Source organism: Branchiostoma lanceolatum, chromosome 9 (genome assembly GCF_035083965.1).
Source record: "Branchiostoma lanceolatum isolate klBraLanc5 chromosome 9, klBraLanc5.hap2, whole genome shotgun sequence".
Classification (NCBI taxonomy): Eukaryota; Metazoa; Chordata; class Leptocardii; order Amphioxiformes; family Branchiostomatidae; genus Branchiostoma; species Branchiostoma lanceolatum.
Genome location: NC_089730.1, coordinates 17,025,476 through 17,047,268, shown reverse-complemented (window position 1 = coordinate 17,047,268; position 21,793 = coordinate 17,025,476). Strand labels below are relative to the sequence as shown.

At 43.0% G+C, this 21,793-nt stretch overlaps 4 protein-coding genes and 1 long non-coding RNA gene across 6 annotated transcripts; 4 read left to right on the top strand and 1 right to left on the bottom strand.

Moving 5' to 3' along the window:
* Positions 1–120: 120 nt before the first annotated feature.
* On the bottom strand, positions 121–9,171 carry LOC136441203 (NADPH-dependent diflavin oxidoreductase 1-like). The gene is made up of 15 exons (XM_066437343.1): positions 9,069–9,171; positions 8,353–8,518; positions 8,086–8,163; positions 7,787–7,884; positions 7,265–7,363; positions 6,855–6,956; positions 6,052–6,258; positions 5,613–5,734; positions 5,238–5,410; positions 4,026–4,181; positions 3,470–3,584; positions 2,990–3,136; positions 2,487–2,605; positions 2,128–2,222; positions 121–1,415 (listed from the first exon to the last, which is right to left on the bottom strand). Exons 1-15 carry the CDS (start codon positions 9,140–9,142, stop codon positions 1,271–1,273), a joined length of 1,896 nt encoding a protein of 631 aa, XP_066293440.1. The 5' UTR covers positions 9,143–9,171; the 3' UTR covers positions 121–1,270.
* Positions 9,172–9,344: 173 nt separating this feature from the next.
* LOC136441205 (transmembrane protein 203-like) lies at positions 9,345–10,962 on the top strand. Its single transcript, XM_066437345.1, has one exon. The coding sequence runs from the start codon at positions 9,750–9,752 to the stop codon at positions 10,155–10,157; it is 408 nt and encodes a 135-aa protein (XP_066293442.1). The 5' UTR covers positions 9,345–9,749; the 3' UTR covers positions 10,158–10,962.
* Positions 10,963–11,384: 422 nt separating this feature from the next.
* LOC136441908 (phospholipase A and acyltransferase 1-like) lies at positions 11,385–12,399 on the top strand. The gene is made up of 2 exons (XM_066438468.1): positions 11,385–11,861; positions 12,282–12,399. The coding sequence occupies exons 1-2, from the start codon at positions 11,427–11,429 to the stop codon at positions 12,366–12,368; spliced, it is 522 nt and encodes a 173-aa protein (XP_066294565.1). The 5' UTR covers positions 11,385–11,426; the 3' UTR covers positions 12,369–12,399.
* Positions 12,400–13,172: 773 nt separating this feature from the next.
* Positions 13,173–17,504, top strand: LOC136441907 (tyrosinase-like). Of its 2 annotated transcripts, none has more exons than XM_066438466.1 (4): positions 13,173–13,853; positions 14,809–15,833; positions 16,172–16,715; positions 17,315–17,504. In XM_066438466.1, the coding sequence occupies exons 2-4, from the start codon at positions 15,254–15,256 to the stop codon at positions 17,487–17,489; spliced, it is 1,299 nt and encodes a 432-aa protein (XP_066294563.1). In that variant the 5' UTR covers positions 13,173–13,853; positions 14,809–15,253; the 3' UTR covers positions 17,490–17,504. The 2 variants fall into 2 exon arrangements, with proteins under 2 accessions (XP_066294563.1, XP_066294564.1); XM_066438467.1 differs by lacking the exon at positions 13,173–13,853 and adding an exon at positions 14,080–14,327.
* Positions 17,505–19,591: 2,087 nt separating this feature from the next.
* LOC136442410 (uncharacterized) lies at positions 19,592–21,790 on the top strand. The gene is made up of 2 exons (XR_010756996.1): positions 19,592–19,703; positions 20,366–21,790. It is a non-coding gene; the product is annotated as an uncharacterized lncRNA (long non-coding RNA).
* Positions 21,791–21,793: the final 3 nt, after the last annotated feature.

Sequence of the window (21,793 nt, the reverse complement as noted above, 5' to 3'; positions counted from 1 at the left end):
CAGCCTCGCACAAACAGACCTGCCCTTGGTGCTGAACACCATCCTCGCACAAACAGACCTGCCCTTGGTGCTGAACACCATCCACACACAGTTTCAATGCGATTCACGTGATTCGATTGGTTGGGGTGACATTGCCATGTTATGTCATTATTTGGGAAAGTCTTGGCGGAAGTTGGAGATCTGGACAAAGCAATAGGCTACCTTGAACAGTCATTACATGCTAAAGAAAACTATCTACGGAGACACCACGGCACTTCTAAACAGTGTAAATTTACCATGCAATCTGGAGGTATCTTGAAGTAAAGTTGATGATGGCAGGAAAGCATATTTTCAGTCAATGTTGTCTACATTCTATATAGACTATTGCTACTGTTATCTTTAACAACATAACTTACCGTATTCTAAGCTAAAAATCTTGTTGTATCTGGTGATTTTAAAGGTAAAATGCAGTAATGTTGAAATATACATTGATTTTGTGATTAGTGAGTACATATATAGTCTGCTACAAGTATCACGTTTTACTTGGTAGAAGGTACTAAACTGTAATCAATTGTTTATTGTATCATATATTCTGACCAGTTACAGGTAGACAAAACAAGTAGACATGTAGTACATTGGACATTTAGTGTCTACTCCTGCAGCCATATTGGCCACATTTTTCCGTGTATCATAGCCATCTAAAATCTGCCCATTGTTGAGCTTAGCAACTATATTGTGAGTAAGTAATATTCTTTCCATTGTACAAAATACAAACAATAGTCTACGATAGGTACCCAACTGGTACCCAATACCTATACAATACCACGGAAATTGTTTACGTACAGGCTTAAAATACTAAAACATCAATGTTCAGGTATTGTACCTGTCAGCAAATAGACTTAAGTATACAACGTTTTGTTTTATTTTGTTACTAACAACATCATGATGTTATTTCTACCACAGATATGAAGATATGGTACTGGAAAAAGTCGAAACATTTTATGAGAGTTGAAATCAGCACCATCTTTGATTTGAGATCCCCTCAAAACCATGGTCTTCTCTGCATAAGATACCCAAAATAAACATTCTTTAACTCTTTTTTCATGTTTCTGTCATCATTGAAGACCACGGGTTCCTTTTTTCAAATTGTTCAGGCATAGGTTCAACATGTACCTAAACCTCTGTACCTGTACCTGTACATGTAACTGTATCTGATGTTATGCTTTAGGTGTGCCGGCCTAGTCTACAACATTTTCTACAACTGTTCAAAAGTTTTGTTGGGGAGGGGGTGTTATGACCATGCCTCCACTTGGTAGCGCCGTCTGTGTTCCAGTGAGTGGATGTATCTGTCTGCCTCTGTCTCCCCCATGTCCCCATGCTCCATCAGCACTGACTGCAGGGCACTCTGCACATCTGTAGGCATCTGTTTGGCATTCCTACAATCAATACAACAGAAAGTAAGCAGGTTCCTAGAATATCATTGAAAGAATAAGGAACAAAAATTATTGATTGGCCTATATGGTATAGTGAACAGCTTTAAACTCTGTGAACTTCAGATTTTTGTGACAGGGAAGGATACTGTAAATGTATCTAAGTTTATGGTTTTTATTTTGCGCTAAGGCAAAAATGGAGTGTTCCTGGTGGTTTTAAGTTCGTGGCAGCACTTTAGTCACATACTGCTCCATTATTGGACAAAAATGTTTGCGGTGGCTTTAGGTTTGCGGTGAAACAGTCACCGCGAAAACCGCGAACATAAAACCACTGCGAACATTTCTGCATTTACAGTAATAAGACGACGAATATCGTGTCGAGCAATGGTCTAGAGGAAACCTTTGCCAAAAGTTATGGTACAACCACATACACAATTAGTACTAATCTCCAAGCAGATCTTTGGGTATCGATGGGCAGAAACACTATAGTATCCATCTGTCAACCGATTGGCCAATGAATAGTGTGTCTGCCTATGCATACTGCCTTGACAAGTGAAAGATCTGCTTGGAAATAACTAATATGTAAAACACTTAGCCATGAATGAAAGTTTTCAACATCTATGTATCCAAAGTTTAAAGTAGTCAACACTAAATCTACACCTCATACTTTAAGATCATTCTTAAGAGTGTGTCAAAGGAATAATCAAAGTTGACTGACCCTGCAACAAAGATCCAAGCTTCTTGGTTATGAATGAGGTCCCAGATCACCGCTCCATTCTCCTTTATTCTTTGTTGAACATAGATTTTCTCCTCCTGGAAGAGTGAAGAAAGAATCTGTTACTTAAGCCTTTAAACAAAGGTATAATTGTGCATTAATTATATCAAAGTGAATGGAAAGACAGAAAGCTTGACATCAAAGATTCTTCTTTAAATGTACCACTTAAAAAGTTACTGTACATTCCTTCAAGTTTGAATTTAAACCAATAGAGGCCAGGGGGAAAGGGTATGTGGAACTTGGGTGAAAGACAGAGAAAATGTTTTACTATAGCAGGAAAACCTCTTCTATCTGAGACTTACCTGATCCCTAGAAAATGCAGTGTATACAGTAAGGAGACCTTTCTCCACCAGTGGCTGCCATTCTGATGCACAGAAGAAGTCTTTGCCCTCGTTTCGACATCCAAAGAACAAAACATTTCCTATAAAAAGAATGCAACATTTTGTGTTATTAGTATTTACTTATACGTGTAGCTATAATCTTTGCCATTCATTTGGATGCAAAAATTGTTTATTGACTCCATTCTCTATTCTTACTTTAAGTTGGTACGTACATATAGAATACAACACTGTGCATTCCTTATCACTGAAATTAACAGTGATGCGTAATACACCCTGTCGTATTCTATTTATGTCATACACACGAGTGAAAACACTCATTTCAGTGTGAAATGCACCAAAAGCTGAGAAAATTTGCTGTCCTAAAACAAGAATGGTAACATCAGTCCTAACGTCCGGATCTGTTTTTCAAATTTTATCTTAAAAAATCACAGTGCAAAAAATCTTGCAAAGGTCTTGACACCCACCTCCAATCCCACGAGTGGTACGTTCTTGTATGAACCCTCTGAAGGGTGCCAGCCCCGTGCCGGGTCCTACCATGATGACAGGGGTGGCAGGGGTCCTGGGGAAGGAGATGGTTCCCCTCCTGATCCACATAGGAACTCTGACGTCATCTGGGGAACAAGTAAAATTCACTAAATACTCTCTCATATAAGGAACATACTGGAAAACACAGGGAAGGGGGAACTGAACATGTCTTGCCAATGTTGAAGAACATTCAAGTCCAGGTATGTCACTTGGTGTCAAACACTGTATGAATGGAAAAGTACTTTCATCACTCCACCCAGGTGTAAAATGGGTACCTGACTTTGGTTGGGGAGGTAATACTACTAATAAAATAGGCAGTAGAAGGAGAGGGATGGGCTTTGCCTTCCAATACCGTACCCTGAACACAGTGGATAACAACCCACTGCCCCTACGGCCTCAAAAAGGCTATGGATCTTTACCTTTCTGAGGGTTGAGAGAAGACAGCCATGTTGAGCAGAGCCCCCTACGTGGTGTAAACAACTTGGTCTTGTACTGCACTACAGCCATCAATACATGCACTTCATTTGGGTGGGCCTGGTTTAAAATAAAGACAATGATTCAGTGTTAAAAGTATTCTTTGTACATGTGATAGTATGACTAAATCTTAGCTAGATACCAACATCATACCATTATCACTTAAAAAGATTTCTGATTTCAGTACACAATGACTTGGTAACTGTGAGACCCCAGTTCATATCAGGGAAGGGTATCCTTGTTGGAGCTACGCTGTATTTCGGAAGGGATGTAAAAGGGAGTCCCTTATTCAAGGACGTGCCTTGAGCACCTTACCATAGCCTTATTACTCAGATGGTTACCTACTGGCTGTGATAATACAACAAGGTGAATACAGAGCATGGTAAGTAGGTAATGCTGTGGAGTTGTGCTAGATCATGGATTCAGAAAATGTCCAGGCAGCAGCCCCACCTATCATAATGCTTCAGAACTGCAGCATGCAGTCTTGTCAGTTCAACCTACCTGTAGAGATGAGGCTATGGAGAAAGCCCTAGGCTGGATGGGTGGGATGAGGTCGAACAGGTAGTCTACAGGGATGGTGTTGATGACATGAGGGAAATCCTCCAGTACCTCTAGGGTAGTTCGTTTGGGACGGTTACAATACGAGTACAGCTCTTCCTGAAGTGCAGCAAAGAAATCTGTCAGGTTACCTTGTCTGTTCATGCACCCTGTGATTGTGAAACACAAATCTACCCACAGGAAGATCAATAAACAACTACAGGGATTTAACTACAGTGCATTGGCACACCCTAGTGACCCTTCACAGAACTGCAGCAATGTTTTCTAGGTACAATCACAGCAAGATCACACATGTTGTAAATTGTTGGAATGATAGTTGTAAAACTTCACTCCATTGCTGCAATACGAATTCTTGCTTACATACAATGTTTGTCATATCTTGCATTGCAAAGGCTTATTACAGCCATTTTTATTGCTTCCTCTCAAAAATTAATTAATTCCTCTTAAGGCCACAGCAAGTAATTTTTATGGATGACATCAGCGCGCTCATTAATTTTCGCCTGATTTCGAAATGAAAAACAAGAAATTTCATTGCCCTCCGACGGTGGTCAACATGCCAAAAATTGGCAAATATGTCGTAAACGTTGACAGTCTAAGGTGTTTCATTGCATATGAATACCCAGTGTAGTTCCTGCCCATGATGGTATAATAACAAGCTGTTTTCTGCAGTTGTTCTAGCAAGGATATTATATAAATAATGGGGTGTGTGGGGGTGTGGGGGTTCTAGTTAATTGAGCTGTATACACAAGGTGTTTCATCACATATGCATACCCAGTGTAGTTGCTTCAGATGATGGTACAACAAGCTCTTTTCTGCATTTGTTGTAGTTGGTCTATTGAGATGTATACACATCTACAAGGACATGTTTACTGTTGAATCAAGGAGGTTTTATATTATATATGAATGAATACAGGGCTAATACATTGGTTGAATACAAGACTAAAAGACCTGTTGGTCATGATATCATATTTCGTCGCCTCAATTCTTGTTTAACAAGAATTATGATCTCAAAATTTGAAAATATAGGAATCTTGTTTTTTTGGCCCACCTTGTTTTTTTTTCGCCCTATCTCATTAATTTTGGAGTCTGCAGAGGATGTCATCCATAAAATTTACTTGCTGTGGCCTAAGTTTAAAAATGAATTGTGAGTCCAACCTGTCCTTCAGCAGTGCTGAATTCTTGAAACTTCTCCTTCTCTAGTTCGTTGTCGGCGAAGTAAGAGAGAAGTGTGAAGAACCACCTCCTGGGCACAGCGTGGATGTCCCAGTAATGCTCCACTAGGTGCTGTATGGTGCAGGGCTGGGGGAGGGTGGGGGGCAGGGGCACATCTGGACAAACATAAACAAGCATCATTGTACAAACATTAATAAACACAATTGTTTATCTCTTTATTTGGGTTCATCACAATGTGAAAGGGACGGCATAGTCATAGGAAGGTCCAAGTTATGGGTTAATCATCTTAAGGGTTAAACAAATTGTAACCAAGTTCCCTGGGTTAAACAATGGGTTATGTCTGAGACTACCCCTAACCTGGGTCATTCTGCTGCAGCAGTATCCTGTCCTCAGGGTTGAGTTTGAGTAGCTGGATGAACGTCTGCACCTCATCAGGCAGGTTGGGAGGCTGGATCATCGCTACATCGCCTGCTGCATGGCTGACAGTGATGGGAGAAAGATACAATGAAAATCTTTTATTGCATCAAGATGTAATGCTTCAAATCTCTTGTAGCCTACCATCATCTATCTAATCAATACTATTAGGCAAGTGTTGTATTTTTATCAAAATTTGCTGGATGGTTTCTTGTTTTGCTGATAGATCAATGAATTCATATCAATCCTATTTGTGTGGAAAGACTGAGGCATATTAAACAAAAATTGATAATTCAAATGTTGGGAAAGATCTGGATCAAACAATCTTTAAAAGCACTCATTCAGTTTTTCTGAACTAAAATCATAAGAATTATAAGAATACCTCAGGCCAGATCCGGACACATCCAACTTGATCAGCCTCACGTCCTGCCAGTGGTCGTCCGCTGTGATTCTGTCGTTGGACACCAGTCTGGCGTAGAACGGGTTGTTTTGTGAAGGCCCAGAGACACTACTGTCTGTCGGTACATGGAGTCCATTCATGCTGGGTTCATCTCCATCTACAAACTGTACTTTGTATCTTGGAGGAGGTCTGAAAACAAAACAGGTGGCATGGTGGTCCTCTGGTTAGGGTTGGTAACTTCTAAATCTTGAAAATGTTTAAACTCACCACATACTATTGATAAGAGAAAGATTCCTTTCGGGTGCAAGTGGATCAACCCTATCAGTCTACTAGCCTTATGCAGCTTGAACGTAACAAATAAAACTGGTGTGCTACACTTTAAGTTCGTTATCCAGTTATGCAAACAAACAAATTAACAATAATCATAGTAAACAGCGAATAATTGATGCATGTCAATAAAAGGAATAGAGACTACGGATTTCTATCCTTTTAAATCCTCTGAGTCTAAAGAGTCTCTCTGTCTCATCCTATACATGACATATTATCCTCGTAACTCCTACAGCCAATCCTGAAGCAATATTCAAAAAGCATGATCCGCTGCATTCCAGAGGCAACACAAAAAGCAAGACTTCTCCAACAACAATATATGTACAGTCTTCTATCTATTTGAAGAATATAATGCCAACAGAAAAACCTCTAAAGGTATACAGCAGCACAGTGAGTAGGTTTTAGGCATGAAGTTACACAATCAAACATGACACACCAAAACAGGACGTCCTACTCACAGTATGTGTTCACTGATGATGGCCTTGTCAGGAGGCAGGGGGTACCGACTCAGGACCTTGTTCCACAGGGTGTTCAGCCATGGGTCCACTACTGCATCTGGGCTGGAAGGAACAGATTAATAATATAGCGTTTTTGTCTACCACCATGTTTATGTCCCTATTTGATGCAACTATTTTTAGACATTTAAAGATCTCCTGACCCTCTCAAATTATCATAATTGAATGTCTAAAAAAAGTTCAAATAAGACAATGCTAGACATAGCAAATGAAACACAAAAATGCCATTTGTGCTTGAGCTACAATCCATTTAATATTTCATATCTAATATATATAGGAATACCAACATGGCAGTTGGCACACGCTGTTTGATTGATATGGAAAGTGAGTGAGCAAAAACAGAGGATCCCTACCCCAGATCATGTTGGTCATCAGCCAGCCCGAGGGTGTGAAGGGGGGTTCCACCCAGCTGCTGTAGTCTCTTCTGGAGCTTTTTAGCCACAAAGTTGAACCTGCAAGACACATTGTCAAGTAATATCTTATGATCAACAGTATGAGTCAACTGGATATGGTGTTCAGTCTCAGCCAATTTGTCTTGACATCTGAATGTTGCTTTTTCTCCAATTTCTGATTTGCCTCAAACCTACAGGAAATGAATGACCTGTCTTAAGGAGGATTTGAGATTTAAAAGTACAGAGAACAAAATTTGTAGTTTTTCCTTGTTGTACATTTGCATGTCAATCATGCTAATCATACTTCCCATTGAATACATTATCTTTCTGTGCTTTGCAATCTTTATTTTGCAGTTCTTGTGGCCAAACATTAATTGGCATCAGATAGACTTCCTCAGGGGAAATTGACTTTGCACTAAAAGAAACTGTTACAATAGTCTTACGGATCCAAATAAAAGAACTATAAAGTGACATGTGACTTACTTCTGATATGATGAGTCCCCCAGACCAAGGACAGCAAAGTTCAGCTGACATAAGGAGTTGGTGGGAAGATTCTTCCTCAGCAGGAACTTCCAAAACACCTAAAAAATAAATAGTAAAGTTTTAGATATCTTGAACTCATAGAACTATTATCTAGCACTAGTTTTGATCTATAAAGGAATTTCATGAAAGTCAAGCTCTGTTTCAAGTATAAAACTGCCAATATTGTAACAATTTCAAGTACATGGTGTATTATTAAGGAATATAGTTACATTTTAACCAATCTAGGTAACATTACTCACCTTCATATTGTCTGGCTCATCCCCTTGCCCAGTGGTGGAACACACAAATACGACCATTGGTTCATGGATAAGGGATGCCTATGAGAAGCAAAACAAGAAAAAGACATGTCAACTTTCACAAAGATCAAAAAAACCCAGGAAGTTCATGTCTTGACTTTCAAAATGGAACAGTATTTAGTGACAAAATACAAGATAAGGGAATAAAACATATTATAGTCACTTATACAGGTATACCCAGACAATTAGAACACAAAAGGCTCCACTCACAATAGGGTATTGGTCCATGGAGAGAACTTTGGTGGAGAAATGGCGCCGCTTGGCTTCCCTCGCCACCCGCTCTGCGACGTCCTGCGCCGTACCCGTCTGACTGCCGTACAGAACCGTCAGTCGGCGGGATTCCATGGTGACAGAGGACTGGTCAACACCAACACTCCTACGTATACAATCAATCAATCAATTAGATATCATAAGATAATTCATGAGTCATGTAAGTATATGAACGATAATATCTGAAATTTTCAAACAACCGTTTGACTTCTTTGTAAAGATACTGGAAAGTAGTGGTAACTATAATAATCAAGCTAAATCCAACGTTACCAACTGCGATACAATGTACTGTTAATCTTCTAATGTTTGTAGTTATAACTTATATCTTTGTGGTGACGTCTTACTGCAAATTAACGAACATATGTCAAAACTATCAAAAGTATTTCTACTGTACTGTAGAATTATTTCAACTGGGAACTTCTGACACAAAAACCTCCTTTCCCCTTCTACTTCTACCGCGAAATCAAGTCCCAGCGAAAATAAATGAAATATAACATGTGTTATATAACATGTAAATTTTAACCATATGGCTCAGTAATCTAAATTCCAGACACACAATAGCAATTTGATAAGACTACAACAGTTAACCAGGGTCTAATACGACTCTGTAATATAACCTGACGTTTATAAACGACAGGAAATAAACAATATCATACCTATATCTGCTCCGGACTTTCACAAATGTGGATTGCCTCAGTGACCGGTCATGACCTATGCCGGAATATGCCATTTGAAAGTAGGAAATAAAATCGTACTTTGAATACAACATTTATATACATCAAAATTAAAGAATTAGTTCTATTGCGTTTGAAAATAAAGATAAGTAGTGATATTTCACATCATCATTTATGTATTTTGAAAAAACTCACAACAATCATCCGAAAAAGAAATAATTTCACCCTCTACAGACAAATCGTATATTCCATTGACCTTTGCTCTCTCGTACAAATCACTTCCGCCATTCTTCGGGATTTGCAACGGTGACGAACATTTTTCCCTGAAACAACGTTGGATAAAAGGTGCCAGGAGACTGTAAAACGAGATCCATACACATGAAAGGACTTTGAAAGCTTCTTGTGGTTCTAGGTTAGCCCAAGGTACAATTTGAGTCCGTTTTTCGCGGAGAAACATTGAACATCATTCTGATGATGATGCATCTACCAGTGCGCAAACGACGAAGTCCGTTTCATGTTACCGCTTGAAACACCACTCAAGGAAATGGCTTTTCTTTGAAGAACCTAAGACATTACCTTCGTCTTAAACTCCTGGATAGGACCCCTAGCGGAGCCATTGAGCCGCTGCAGCGTTTCGTCGCCGTGAGACACTCGCCAAGAGCCATGCTGTTCTCCCTGAAGGAGATCATCCAGTGGATCGGCCTCTCCGCATTCGAGCTGTGGCTGCACGTCGTGTCCCTCCTCGTCTTCAGCGTCCTCCTCGCCTTGAAACTCGAAGACGTTCTCTCGACCACCTGGTGGACCGTCTTCATCCCCCTCTTCGCCAGCGACGGTCTCCACGCCTACTTCTCCTCCATCGTCTTCTTGAGACTAAATCTTGAAGGCGATCTGAGAACCGCCGGAATCCGCACGGCTTGGAGCGCGGTCGTCTTGGTGCTCCTCTTCGCCTTTAAGATGCTGCTGTGTCAGAAACTTGAGGATCAGAACAATCTTACCTTCGCCATGATCATGTCGCCTGTGTTCATCCTCCTTCAGGTGTTGATGATAAGAGCCTGCCAAGTCGGGAACTGAACAAAGAACTTTCACTTTTACGAGTTGTAATTGATATGTGATAATTTACTTTCACTGTCATTGTGAAGGCTATGTATGTCATGACTCATGTTGTATAGTAAAATCAAACCCTGTATCTATACTATGGTTGTATATATTCTGTGAACCAAGTCAGTTTTCTGACTGTTAGCGTTAGTTCTACTGTGAAAAGGGAAATATTTGCGGCGATTTAATGTCAAGGGCCCTTGAAGCATTGGCTGTGTTTTCTTACCGCTAGTCTTTTTGATTATAGCGTAGCCTGATCTTGAGCTAGGGAACTGAATCTTGTCCCGCGAAAATTCCCTGGGGTGCGCTAATAGACCTCGACGGACGGACAACACTCTCTGTACCGAAGAGATTTCGGGAAAATGACGATGGGCTGCTACCAGGCCAACAGTGTATGTGACTATAAGCACGGTCTTACTATCGACTCAAAGCTTAATAACCCACAAACTACGCCCAGTTCTTGTCTTCTTTCTCTGTAAAACAAAAACTATGTCATTTGTGTGCTACCTTAGTCACAGCTTTTGTTAGTGATTAAATGAAATATGTAAGGAAGTATTTAGGGACCTAGATATGTAATAATCATTCCAAAATCCGAACACCAGTTACTTTCTTCTATGGTTTCTATTTGTGTACCAAACAACCTTATAAAAGCCTTCAGCTTTGAGACCTTTGCAAATTGCCTTTGTTGTAAATACATAGATGTCAATATTCTAAGTTCCATTGTTGCATTAAACAGTAAAATAAATATTTACAGGGGTTTTCTGCTCCTTTGATTACTTGATCTTCGTGTGTGTGGTGAAACTGGTGATTGTCTTTTTTCCTAGATCCTTAGTACGTACATGCCATTCTTGGTAGAAGTAATATATATATTGGTTGACTACAATATTTTTTATTCCCGTAGTTCGTAGCAAAGTGGTCCCGTCATTTGCGTATTTGAGAGAGTTAACGAATGCTTGCTCCATATATGCATGCCCTTACATACATATGCATGATGACCCGGTAGTAGTATTAAGCAACCATGTCTAACCGTCATTGTCAGTCGGATGATCAAATTACACGTCAATAAATCGGTAACATTCGAACAAGTTCGATTCGAAAGAATCAAATTGAAGATATAGGAAACGCAATTTTTTTTTCAATTTGAAATATCTCTGAAGCGAGCACATAAAATCGATCGTGCCTTATTACTAGTACGTCACGGCAGCGCCCCCCATACGTAGGTCAGTGGCATTACAGGTCACCATCATGGGAGGGCGGTGGATGTTTTGGTACCAGCTCATCGAGCACTGCGAACGCGGAGATTTGATCGAGATCGACCGAAAGACGTACTACCACTGGTGCGTCTACATCGGCCAGGGAGACGTGGTCCACCTCACCGGGTTAGAGGACAACACTAAACCCGACTCCAAACCCAGCGTCAGTTCATCGGCTTCCTCCGCCAGCGTCCTCGGGGAGACAGCGCTGGTGCGCCGTCAACATCTCAGGGATGTCGCGGGGAATGATCGGTGCAGGGTAAACAATAAGTGGGACAACAAGCACGAGCCGTTAGAGCCGGATGAGATCGTGGCCATGGCGGTGTCGTGTGTGGGGGAGGAGATGAGCTATGACGTCGTCGGGAGGAACTGCGAACATTTCGTCACAGCCTCCCGCTATGGACGGTCGGGAGGATTCAGTGATCAGGTGATGATGTCATGGACCATCGTACTTTTACATTATAAAATTATACATATACAGGTTTGAAGCATGGAATATTGATAAAGAATTCAGAACATGTGTTTGTGTGTGGCTTCTGACATTCGCTGAAGTATAATATAATTGCAAAATCGATAAATAGGTCGAAAGTGGGACAGGTGGGCGCTTTCAATTAAAAAGCTGATGACTTTCCCACACCTATGTCTGGCTATATGAGGTTACCATCTGAAGCCTAGCACTTCGTACCATCCAGGATTTCGATTAATCATTTCAGGTCTACTGGAAAACACATTTAAGTCTATGAAAAAATATATCTACGTAAACGTTCATGTCAAGTTCTTGGACTTGGATAACACTTCCTGGTTGTATGAAAATAAAAACATATATTTTTTCGTCTCTCCTTTGTAGGCTAACAACGCCGTGGCCGCGGTAGGCGGGGTGACAGGTGGTCTCATCATAGGGTTCCTACTCAGTATGTTCTTCGGACGGAGGTGATGCTGACGAAGAATAAAGTCGATGTAACGCACAGTTGAGGACTATCGACGTGTAAATAGAAAAAAGACAAGAAAGTTTGTCCTCGCCCTATTAATGTTAGTAATTACAACTTTAAGGATCGACTGTAGACGGTTTAAACCTAGTGAGGCCTCTTTTCCACCTGAGACGGTGATCGCTGAGCGACCGTACAGAGACCAAATTTGAATTTCTGTTACCCGGTTTATTTCATAATTAGAATATGTTGCAAGATGTAAAAACACGGTTTAAAAGACAACAAAACACACAGAGCGTCAAATTAGTTCTTTATCCATGCAATTCGTTGAACAGTCTGGCAGATCTTTGGTCGCACAGCGGTCGCAGCATGGTCGCAGCTTCTAGTGGAAAGGAGAGTACACATCACACTGTGCCCTCCTATGCAACGTTGGCACTACGGAAGTAAACGTACACGTACAAAGCGACTAATGCATTGTTATTACAGTAACCATAAATATACGATTCAGTTTGACTTGTCCTCCATATGCTATATCTCCTGAAGTAGTTTTTAGCAAATATGAAATCATATGATATATGTTTATACTTTTCTCCATTGACTGAGTATAGCCGATCGCATATCGGCGATCCCAGCCGCGTTTTCGTTGATTACGCAAAAGTGGCTGCCACCGTTAATTATTTGAAATAAATCATTAGGCATCTAGAGAAAGGCAAGTGTTGGAATACACTGAGTCATCAGTAGAAATACTTGACTAAAAGACAGAGCAGTCAACTTTTCTTTCAGTCTGATTCCAGTACACAACCCATGAGAATGCGTCATGTTGAATGGTTGAATTTATTTCAGAGAAAGACCCTGTCCCCAATATAATGTCCTTGCCATGATACAACGTTACGTAAGGAACGGAAGCAACATTACAAACAGCAAGACAAGGGGTCGACAAAACAAAGGTTTGAGTTTGAAATGACGAGGTTATTTGATATGAATGTTGTTTGTGATTGGTCTCAACTGGTTGAACCAGGATCCTTGGATTTGGCATCGAGCCCAAGAGGAGAGTCTACATGGGGGGCCCGTAACGCCTTGCGCTGAATTCAGGAGAACCCCATTGCGTATTACGCTAAAATCAAGGAATGCAATTACTCAACATTTGGTCGCCTCGCTACAAATTACGTGACAAAGACGCCTTTCCCTGCGAATTGTGGGAAATCAAGGCTGCCTATGATACGGAAAAGGTGCATGCAGACCCTCAAAGAGGTCACTCCGGGACAAGGAGAGAGAGAGTCAGAGAGAGAGGGAGGGGGAGCGAGGTCTTCTTTGCATTCCTCCTAGGATCGTCCTTTGCTAGCCTTCAGTGCCGTTGTTCATGCGTTTATTTTTTGGAGAGAGCGCTGTGTTCAGAGAAACAAGACAAGCACCCACTGGCATGTTGGTACGCACTGGTGCGACACAGTTTCATGGACAATGTAAGGACGAGGCTACCTTCACGGAAAAGCAAGGTAAGCGAGGTCAAGGTTATCTCGGAAAGGGCGCTCAAAGGGATTGTTCCATATTCAACGGGGTGAGGGATAAGATATAAAGAGATAAAGAAAACCGCGAACATTAAACAACCGCGAACCTAAATACAATTACAGTAATCGAGTAAGCCGCGTCGACTGTAGTGGGGCTTACTTTTACTTGCTGTCTTGTATATACAACAGTGTACCGGCGGGGCTATATACAAGACAGCAAGTAAAAGTAAGCCCTGCAACAGTCGACAAGGCTAAATCGAGCAGCGTAGCCTGACTAAATCGTGCTCCTGGCGTCCGGCCAATTGGGGAGGGGGTCATTAACCGCCAGCGAGAGCTTGTGTAATTAAACACAGTCTAGTTGGCAGGGCTGTTTGTTTGTCGTTCTCAAGGCCAGCGACGCAACTTCTCAAATGATTTCTCAAATGAGATGGCAACAGTTGGGAAGGACAGGCCACGGGGAAGGTATGGTTAGGGTAACATGTTCATTACTAACTGTAAGAGGAAGAGGGCTGTTAAGATGGGGACAGTTCATTACTTACTGAAGGAGGGGTCGTTAAGCTGGGGATAGTCCATTTCTTCCTCCATTAGGGACTGTTCTTCACTTACTACAGAATAGGCTGTTCAGGTGGGGACAGTTTATTACATACTGCAGGAGGGACTGTAAAATGTTCATGTGAAGACCGTTCTTTACTTACTGTGTATACAATTTTTACTTAGCCGAAACCCTAGCTCTGCTTGGAGAGTAGGCAAGGCCTGTGAGCCGGTATCTGCACACTTATAACACTTAAAGTTGTACAGCTAGAATAACTATAAATGAACACATCAAACGGTCGCCTTTGACTTCTGTGTTCTGAGACCGCCCAACTAAGTCCTGATTGAAAATAACTTTGAAACTTTGTCTTTTTACCTTCTATATACTTTACATTTGTGCTTGTTTTCTCAGGAAACCTCGGCACAACAGAACGGGACAGTCATCTTTATGATCACCCATGCAAAGAAACGACATCAGTGGTTTAAACAAAGGAGTACTAGTGTGAAATACGTGTCGGTCAGTTAGAATAACTCGGCGATTTACGTAGACGGAATACTACTGAGTGTCGGAGACCTCTGACCGGCGTAGCGTACTGTGACTCTCCCTATGAACCAAGAGGTCGTGAGTTCGAATCTCAGCTCTCCCAACCTTTACGTTACTGGATAGGGTCGCAGGCTTAGGACGGGACGTTGAGCCGTGATACGCTGGTCATTGTATTTGATGGAAAATACCTACGGGGAATTTCCCTGGTACAGTGAAACTGTGAATACTTTACATCGTCTGTCTTCCCTGCCAATACAAGAGTAGCTCAACTGTTCAATAAGCTAAATTGGCTCGAGATTTTTCCGGCTTCACCATGAAAGCGCTCGGCCTACTGATCGTGCTGGCGGGATGTTTCGGCGGTGGCGACGCGCAGTTCCCGCGGGTGTGCACCAGCGATGGCGCCCTGGACAGTAAGGAGTGCTGCCCGATTCCACCGGGGTTCACCGAGCCGTGCGGGGGACCCGGGCGGGGCCACTGCGCCGACACCCCCGACCCCTCCGTGGAAGACCCCGCCTGGAAGAACATTAACGCGTACAAGGTGGACGACCGGCGGCACTGGCCGACAGTATTCTTTAACAGGACCTGCGAGTGTGAGGGCAACTTCAGCGGGTACGACTGCACCAGGTGCGTCTGGGGGCACCGCGGGCCGAACTGCGAAACCAAACAGCGGCCGGCTGTGCGAAGAAACATCCGTAATATCAGCACCGAGGAGAAAGACAAGTTCCAGCACTACTTTGACCGCGCGAAGAACACTACCAGCGACTTCGTCTTCGCCCTGGAGTTTAAAGAAAACATCAGGGGAAGTGAAGACTTCGTCAACGTCTCAGTGTACGACTTCTTCGTGGCGGTACATTACTACGCCAGCCGTGAAACCATGCCGCCCTACAGTACAGGTATGTAACACTTGTTGACCTTTATTCGTTGTGTACCTATAATGGTTTTACTTCGCCAGCCGCGAAACAACCATGCCACCCTTCAGTATCGTTAGGTAACGTTAGTTGACCCTTATTCGCTGGGTGCCTATATGCGAAATGCGACGAATAAAGGTAAACTAGCGTTAGTACGATACCCAAGCAGATCTACCGGTGGCAAGACATTTTTCATACAGCATGTAACTTACAATTTAAAAAAAACCGCCCAGACAATACATTTAATGGGCGGGGAACAACAACATTCGTCAAAATTTACAGATTGAATTTTATTTATCCAATGTTGATATGAAATCCAACAGGCATCTGTGGTGAGGAGGATGACTGTTTCCTGGACTTGGCGCACCGAGGCGCGGGTTTCCCCACCTGGCACCGCGCGTACCTTCTGGAGGTTGAGCGGGCCCTGCAGGAAGTCAACGGCGACCCCGACTGGACCATGCCGTACTGGGACTGGGGCGCGGCGGAGAAGCACCAGTGCGACATCTGCACCAACGAGTACGTCGGCGCCAACGATAAGGACGGCAACCTGGACCCGGGGTCCGTCTTTGCGAGCTGGCGGACCATCTGCGAGCACCTGCCCCCGTTCTACAACGCCACCCACAGGAACCACACCAGACCGTGCGACGTCACCAACGCCACCGGGCGGCTGAAGAGGAATCCCGGGCACGTGGACACGGCCGCGTACGGGGAGTCTCTGACTCGCCTGCCCCTGCCGACCGAGGTGGACTTCGCCCTGCGCTTCCCCCTGTACGACACGCCCCCTTACGACAGTATCTCGAACTGCAGTTTCCGGAACCTGCTGGAGGGTTACGCCGACACCACCACCGGCAAGTACCGGGGAGAAATGTGAGCAGAATTATTCCTACTCTTTATCAACATTGAATTTGTCTTCGGGAGCAACCCGGTACGTAGATCTGTAGCCACCCCCGTCTGCGCTGATCTACCTGGGCGGGCGGGCATCGCTCCTAGCACCGCAAAGGGACCGGGGAGCTCCCGATGGTATGGTTACCAGGCTAGCCCAGTTCTTTTTGGTCTGAGAGTGCCAAACTTAAAAGGCTTAAGTTAACTTAAGTTATGATACGATCGACATAATAAGGGGACAATCATGCAAATAAGGATCAAAATAGATGAGAGGAATTTCTAATAGTCTGATACAAGGCTCTAGCCAGCCTTAAATTTTATTCCGTAAGGCAACAATTTTGTATAAACATAACATGTCTAGGGATTGAAATCTAAACCCTCTGAAACGCTATCTCCAGCATTAGAGGGGCAAGATTTGCTGGTAGACAAAGCTTTGATAATGCCATCTCTTTTGGTGAAAAATTACGTTCGTTCACTCTGATAGTTAGACTACTAGGGATATAGGTGAGATGAGAGTTCAGCTGTCATGAACTGCTTATATATGTAGATATATGGATCAGCCCTGAGTTTCCATCCATACCCAGAACATACGCCAACGGCACGCGGGTCCCCGAAGCCTTCACCCTGCACAACCACGTGCACATCTACATGAACGGCACCATGTCGGACGTCTCCACCGCGCCGAACGACCCCGCCTTCTTCCTGCACCACTGCAACGTCGACCGTCTGCTCGAGACGTGGATTCGCCGGCATGGGTGAATGTCCTCATCTTTATAGAGATTATTATCTCCATGAAAAATGGAGATATTGGGTGTGTCTGTGTGTGTGTCTGTTTGTCTGTCTGTCTGTCTGTTTGTGTTTCCGCACTACTGTAGTCAGCATAACTCAAGAACCTCTTGATGGATTACGATGATATTTGGTATGTGGGCAGGTGTTGTAAATCCGAAGTTCCAGGTCGATTTTTGGCCCCCTGATATGTGACCTTGGTACTGCATCAGAACTTCCGTTTTTGTATTTTTTGACCTGGACGTGCTATGGTCTTGATTTTTGGGTGACTGATAGCTTGTGATGTAATACAAATGTAATGTAGGTTTGGGCCCCCTAGCAGCTTGCTCTGGTTAGAGAAAGTTTCCGTTTCCTTGTAGCGCACTAGCCTGGTTGCCATCCTATGTAACTACAGTCAAACCTGCCTAGGCGACCACCTTTTCAACGCGACCACCTGGCCATGGCGACCGCTTTTTCTCGGTCCCGAAAATTTTCCCCATAGGCACAAGCATTAAGCTGCCTGCCCAAGGCGACCACCCGTCCAACGCGACCGCGACCGCCACGAATTGGGACCGCAAAGAGCACAATCCCTGCCCATGGCGGCCGCCTCATTTCCAAGCGTGTGGTGACATCGGATCATTTTGCTGTCGGATTTCGCGGAAATGATTTTAAGACCTTGACGGACAAAAATATATGGACTAGCATCGATTCCTCCATTGAGTGATTTAATAAAACTTTCCCACTATAAACATTGTAAATACAAATGTTTGTGAATACTCTAATATCGATGTTGGTGTGCCCATCGTAATCTTATAGTTTACCGCAAGCTCGGTTCGGTTTAAACTCAATTTTCAAAACGATTACGTACGTAGTGCATGGCGTCAAAAAGTCAGATCTCACAGAAATTACTAGCCATTTCTTGTATTTTCAACAAAGATGTGTCTGTATCTTACTAAATTCCGCCGAAAAATGAATTTGCGGCGGGCAAAGCATCGGGCGAAACATGTTGTTTCTTGGTCCCGACGCCATCTTGGTTTTGGCACGGCCCAGATTGGCGTACCGCTGACCTTTGTAAAACACGACGCTTCTGTGTATGAACATTTCGTTATTGATGAAAATTAATATTCTTATTTTCTTTTTATTTCCATGAATCTCACAAACCTTTATGTACTTTATTGGACGCTTTGCGTTCTGTTCTGCACTGACTTACCTTTCGATGCGGTCGCACAGAGCTTGGTGGTGTGGCGCGGCGCGACGAAATCACACCGTTCCGTGTTCATCTTCAGTTGTCAGATCAAAAACCTTTTGCCCCTTTTATCCAGCGGTCGGCGCCCAAAAAAGGCTGGGGTCAGCAGGTGTTTTCAAGGGATTTATCGAAGGCCTTAAAACTTCGATTGAATGTGCGGGAGGGCACTGCGAGATCATCGTGGCAAACATTGTTTTGTTGTCAACATTATGACGAAAATTTGTAAACGATGTAACGTTAACTATATACAAACATTACAACGATAACGGAAAATATAATTTTTGTAGGATCTTTTTGTGTATGACAATTGAACCTGGTGGGGGTCATACTGTCTAAAATCACATAATTTTCCATCCATCTACGTAGTACACTGTATTTGAACACCTCAACCTGGAAACATGTTGTGAGTGGAATCCTCTTCATGGCGACCACCTGTCCATCGCGACCGTTTTTGCTCGGTCCCCTGGGTGGTCGCCTTGGGCAGGTTTGACTGACTACTTGGTTCCGGGGCTTCTACACTCGCTTCCCTGATTTTTCAGCGAGTCTGATTTTTTTCAGGGTAGTGAGCGTAGGAGCCACGGTAGTATAGTAATCGGATGGTACCCAGGCTAGTAGCGCACAGTGCATGCGCGATGTAGGTTTGAGTCTCTTCTATCCTGGGCCTTTCCGCTATCTGCGGGCTATTCCCTACCAGCCTGCTATGGAACTGCAGGGACGTTTTTGTAGCACCTGTGCATGCGTGCGGTTCCGGCACGATACGTATGTCAAGATTACCAAGAACGGTTCGAGCGATTGCGATGATATTTGGTTTCCGCCAATTCCTTGTAGCTTAGAGGAGGTAAATCCGCCCGGCCACAACCGCCATGATCACATCGTTCCATTCTTCCCGCCGTACAGTCACGCCGACATGTTCAAACCGTCCACGGAGTTAGGCTACGACTACCAGGAACTTCACGGCGAAGGTACGATGCTACGGTGGCCCGGAAGTACAGGGCTAATTTTGTTCGTCTCTTATTTTCTGTTCCAGTTTTTGTTTCTGTGCACAATTTTGTACACAGAAACAAAAAAAATGCACATAGAAACACAACTGTAATAAGTAAACAATAGACGAAAAATAGCCCTGTACGTCTGGGATACCGTAGCGGTGGCGATGAAAAGTTTTTGTTTTTAACTTTAATTCTTGAGACTAAAGCGGTTATCTCACTGGACTCCGCCTAATGGCCGGGCCCGGAAAGTTTTGACTCTGAATCAGATGAAATGTAACTTTTTCGGAAATCGCAGTGTTGCCTTGTTAACTTAGGAATCACTGTAAAATTATTGAAATTCATCAAAAAGTGATTTGCATTTTGCACCATTTTGCCAATTATGTTTAATCTTTTTGAAATTGAAAGAAAAAAAAAATGTTTCAGTTAGATACCCGTTTTAGTGAATAAAGTTCAACCTGTTCTCTGGATTAATACTGACTCGAATGTTCAGCTTAAACGTGACTAAAGGTCAAAGGTGCTTGGAAGTCGGTATTGAATATTGTCCCCCGTCTGTGATGCTAATAATATTTATGTTCTTCCCATGCTAATGATATTCACGTTCTTCCCATGCTAATGGTATTCATGTTCCTTCCATGTAGGAACGTCGGGCGTAGACAGCGACATGGGAGAGTGCAGCACACCACGGCCATGGTCATGGGGGGTTTGGTTAGGGTTTGGTTCTGCTGTTTTTTTCTGTTCGTTTGGCATCCTTAGCGTGCTCGAGATGTGTCTCTTTTCAAACGAGGCGTCTCTCGGCTATACGCCCCTTCTTAGATGATGTCCATAGCCAAAGCTAGGTATCACATTATTCTCCAAGCAGAGGATTCGATTTAGGGGCTAGGTTTGTGGCCGTGATTTTTACTACTTCCCTCCCTCGAAGTGAAAAATCCCGGACACTCCTAGCCCCCCGATCGAAACCTCTGCTTGGAGAATAGTTTCACCTGAGTAGAGTGAGAACTGAGGACAAAAATGTAAAGTGCCTTTCCAAACATTTCGAAACAGCCAGGCAGGCCCAGGTTAATTTGTACATACACATTACATGCTTTAGGTATTTGCGGTATTCAATGTGTACCTTTGTCACACACAAAAAAATCATACAAAGCCATCAAAGGATCTTGAGTTATAGGTGTGAACATACAAACCGAGGAGGTTCAATTTTAACCTCCTTGGTTCAATCAAATTGAACAAACACAACCAAACACAGTACCATTGTAGGAGGGAACCTCCTTCCCGGAGGTAATGAATACTTAGAAAGCTAGGTTTGTTTAGACATAGAGTTCTGTGGCAGGCCAAGCCAGTTAATGCATAATTGTACGTTATCTGGCCAAAATCGGCTGCTAAATAGTAAATGGGCTGCTAAAGCGGCTGCTTTACACACTTTTCTGCTGGCGGCCGGGAGCGGTACTGCAGCTTTGTCTCCAATAGGCTGTGTAGTCTCGACTTATATTTGGCTGAAAGTACGTGAATACGTTCTCAATAAGACGTTTTCGCCTACATTCAGACTTGCCCTTAAAAGTATAAAACTTCTAAAAATACGACTTTGTACCATGGTATGAAAAGGATCGGGTTTTTAGGCGTAGCACAATGCGCCAATATGACGCCTTTGCCGCCAGTCGAAGTGCTACCGGTGCGCCATATATCCGTGTACACATTATGATTACTTCTTACGTTGAGTAGGTTAAGAATATATGTGGACTTCGCCCGTCTTCCCCAAACAACTTTTTATCTGCTTCTGTGGGGTAAGCGACTGGTCCGTCCTTGACTGAATGAAAACATTACCATCGATCCTTCACCCCAACATCTGCTTGAAGATTGGGTGTCTTGTTTTAAAAGGCGGTGTAGCAAACTAATTCGTATATTTGCTCTATATCAAGAGACACCTTTTTATGTTGTCCAGTTTTAGATGGTTTCATAAATGATGACTGCAATTACAAATACATTTCTGTTTGAATTAATTACAACAAACTGGGTCTTGAATGTCACTCTAGAAGTATGTGCAATAAAATAAGCTTTCACAACAGAAACAG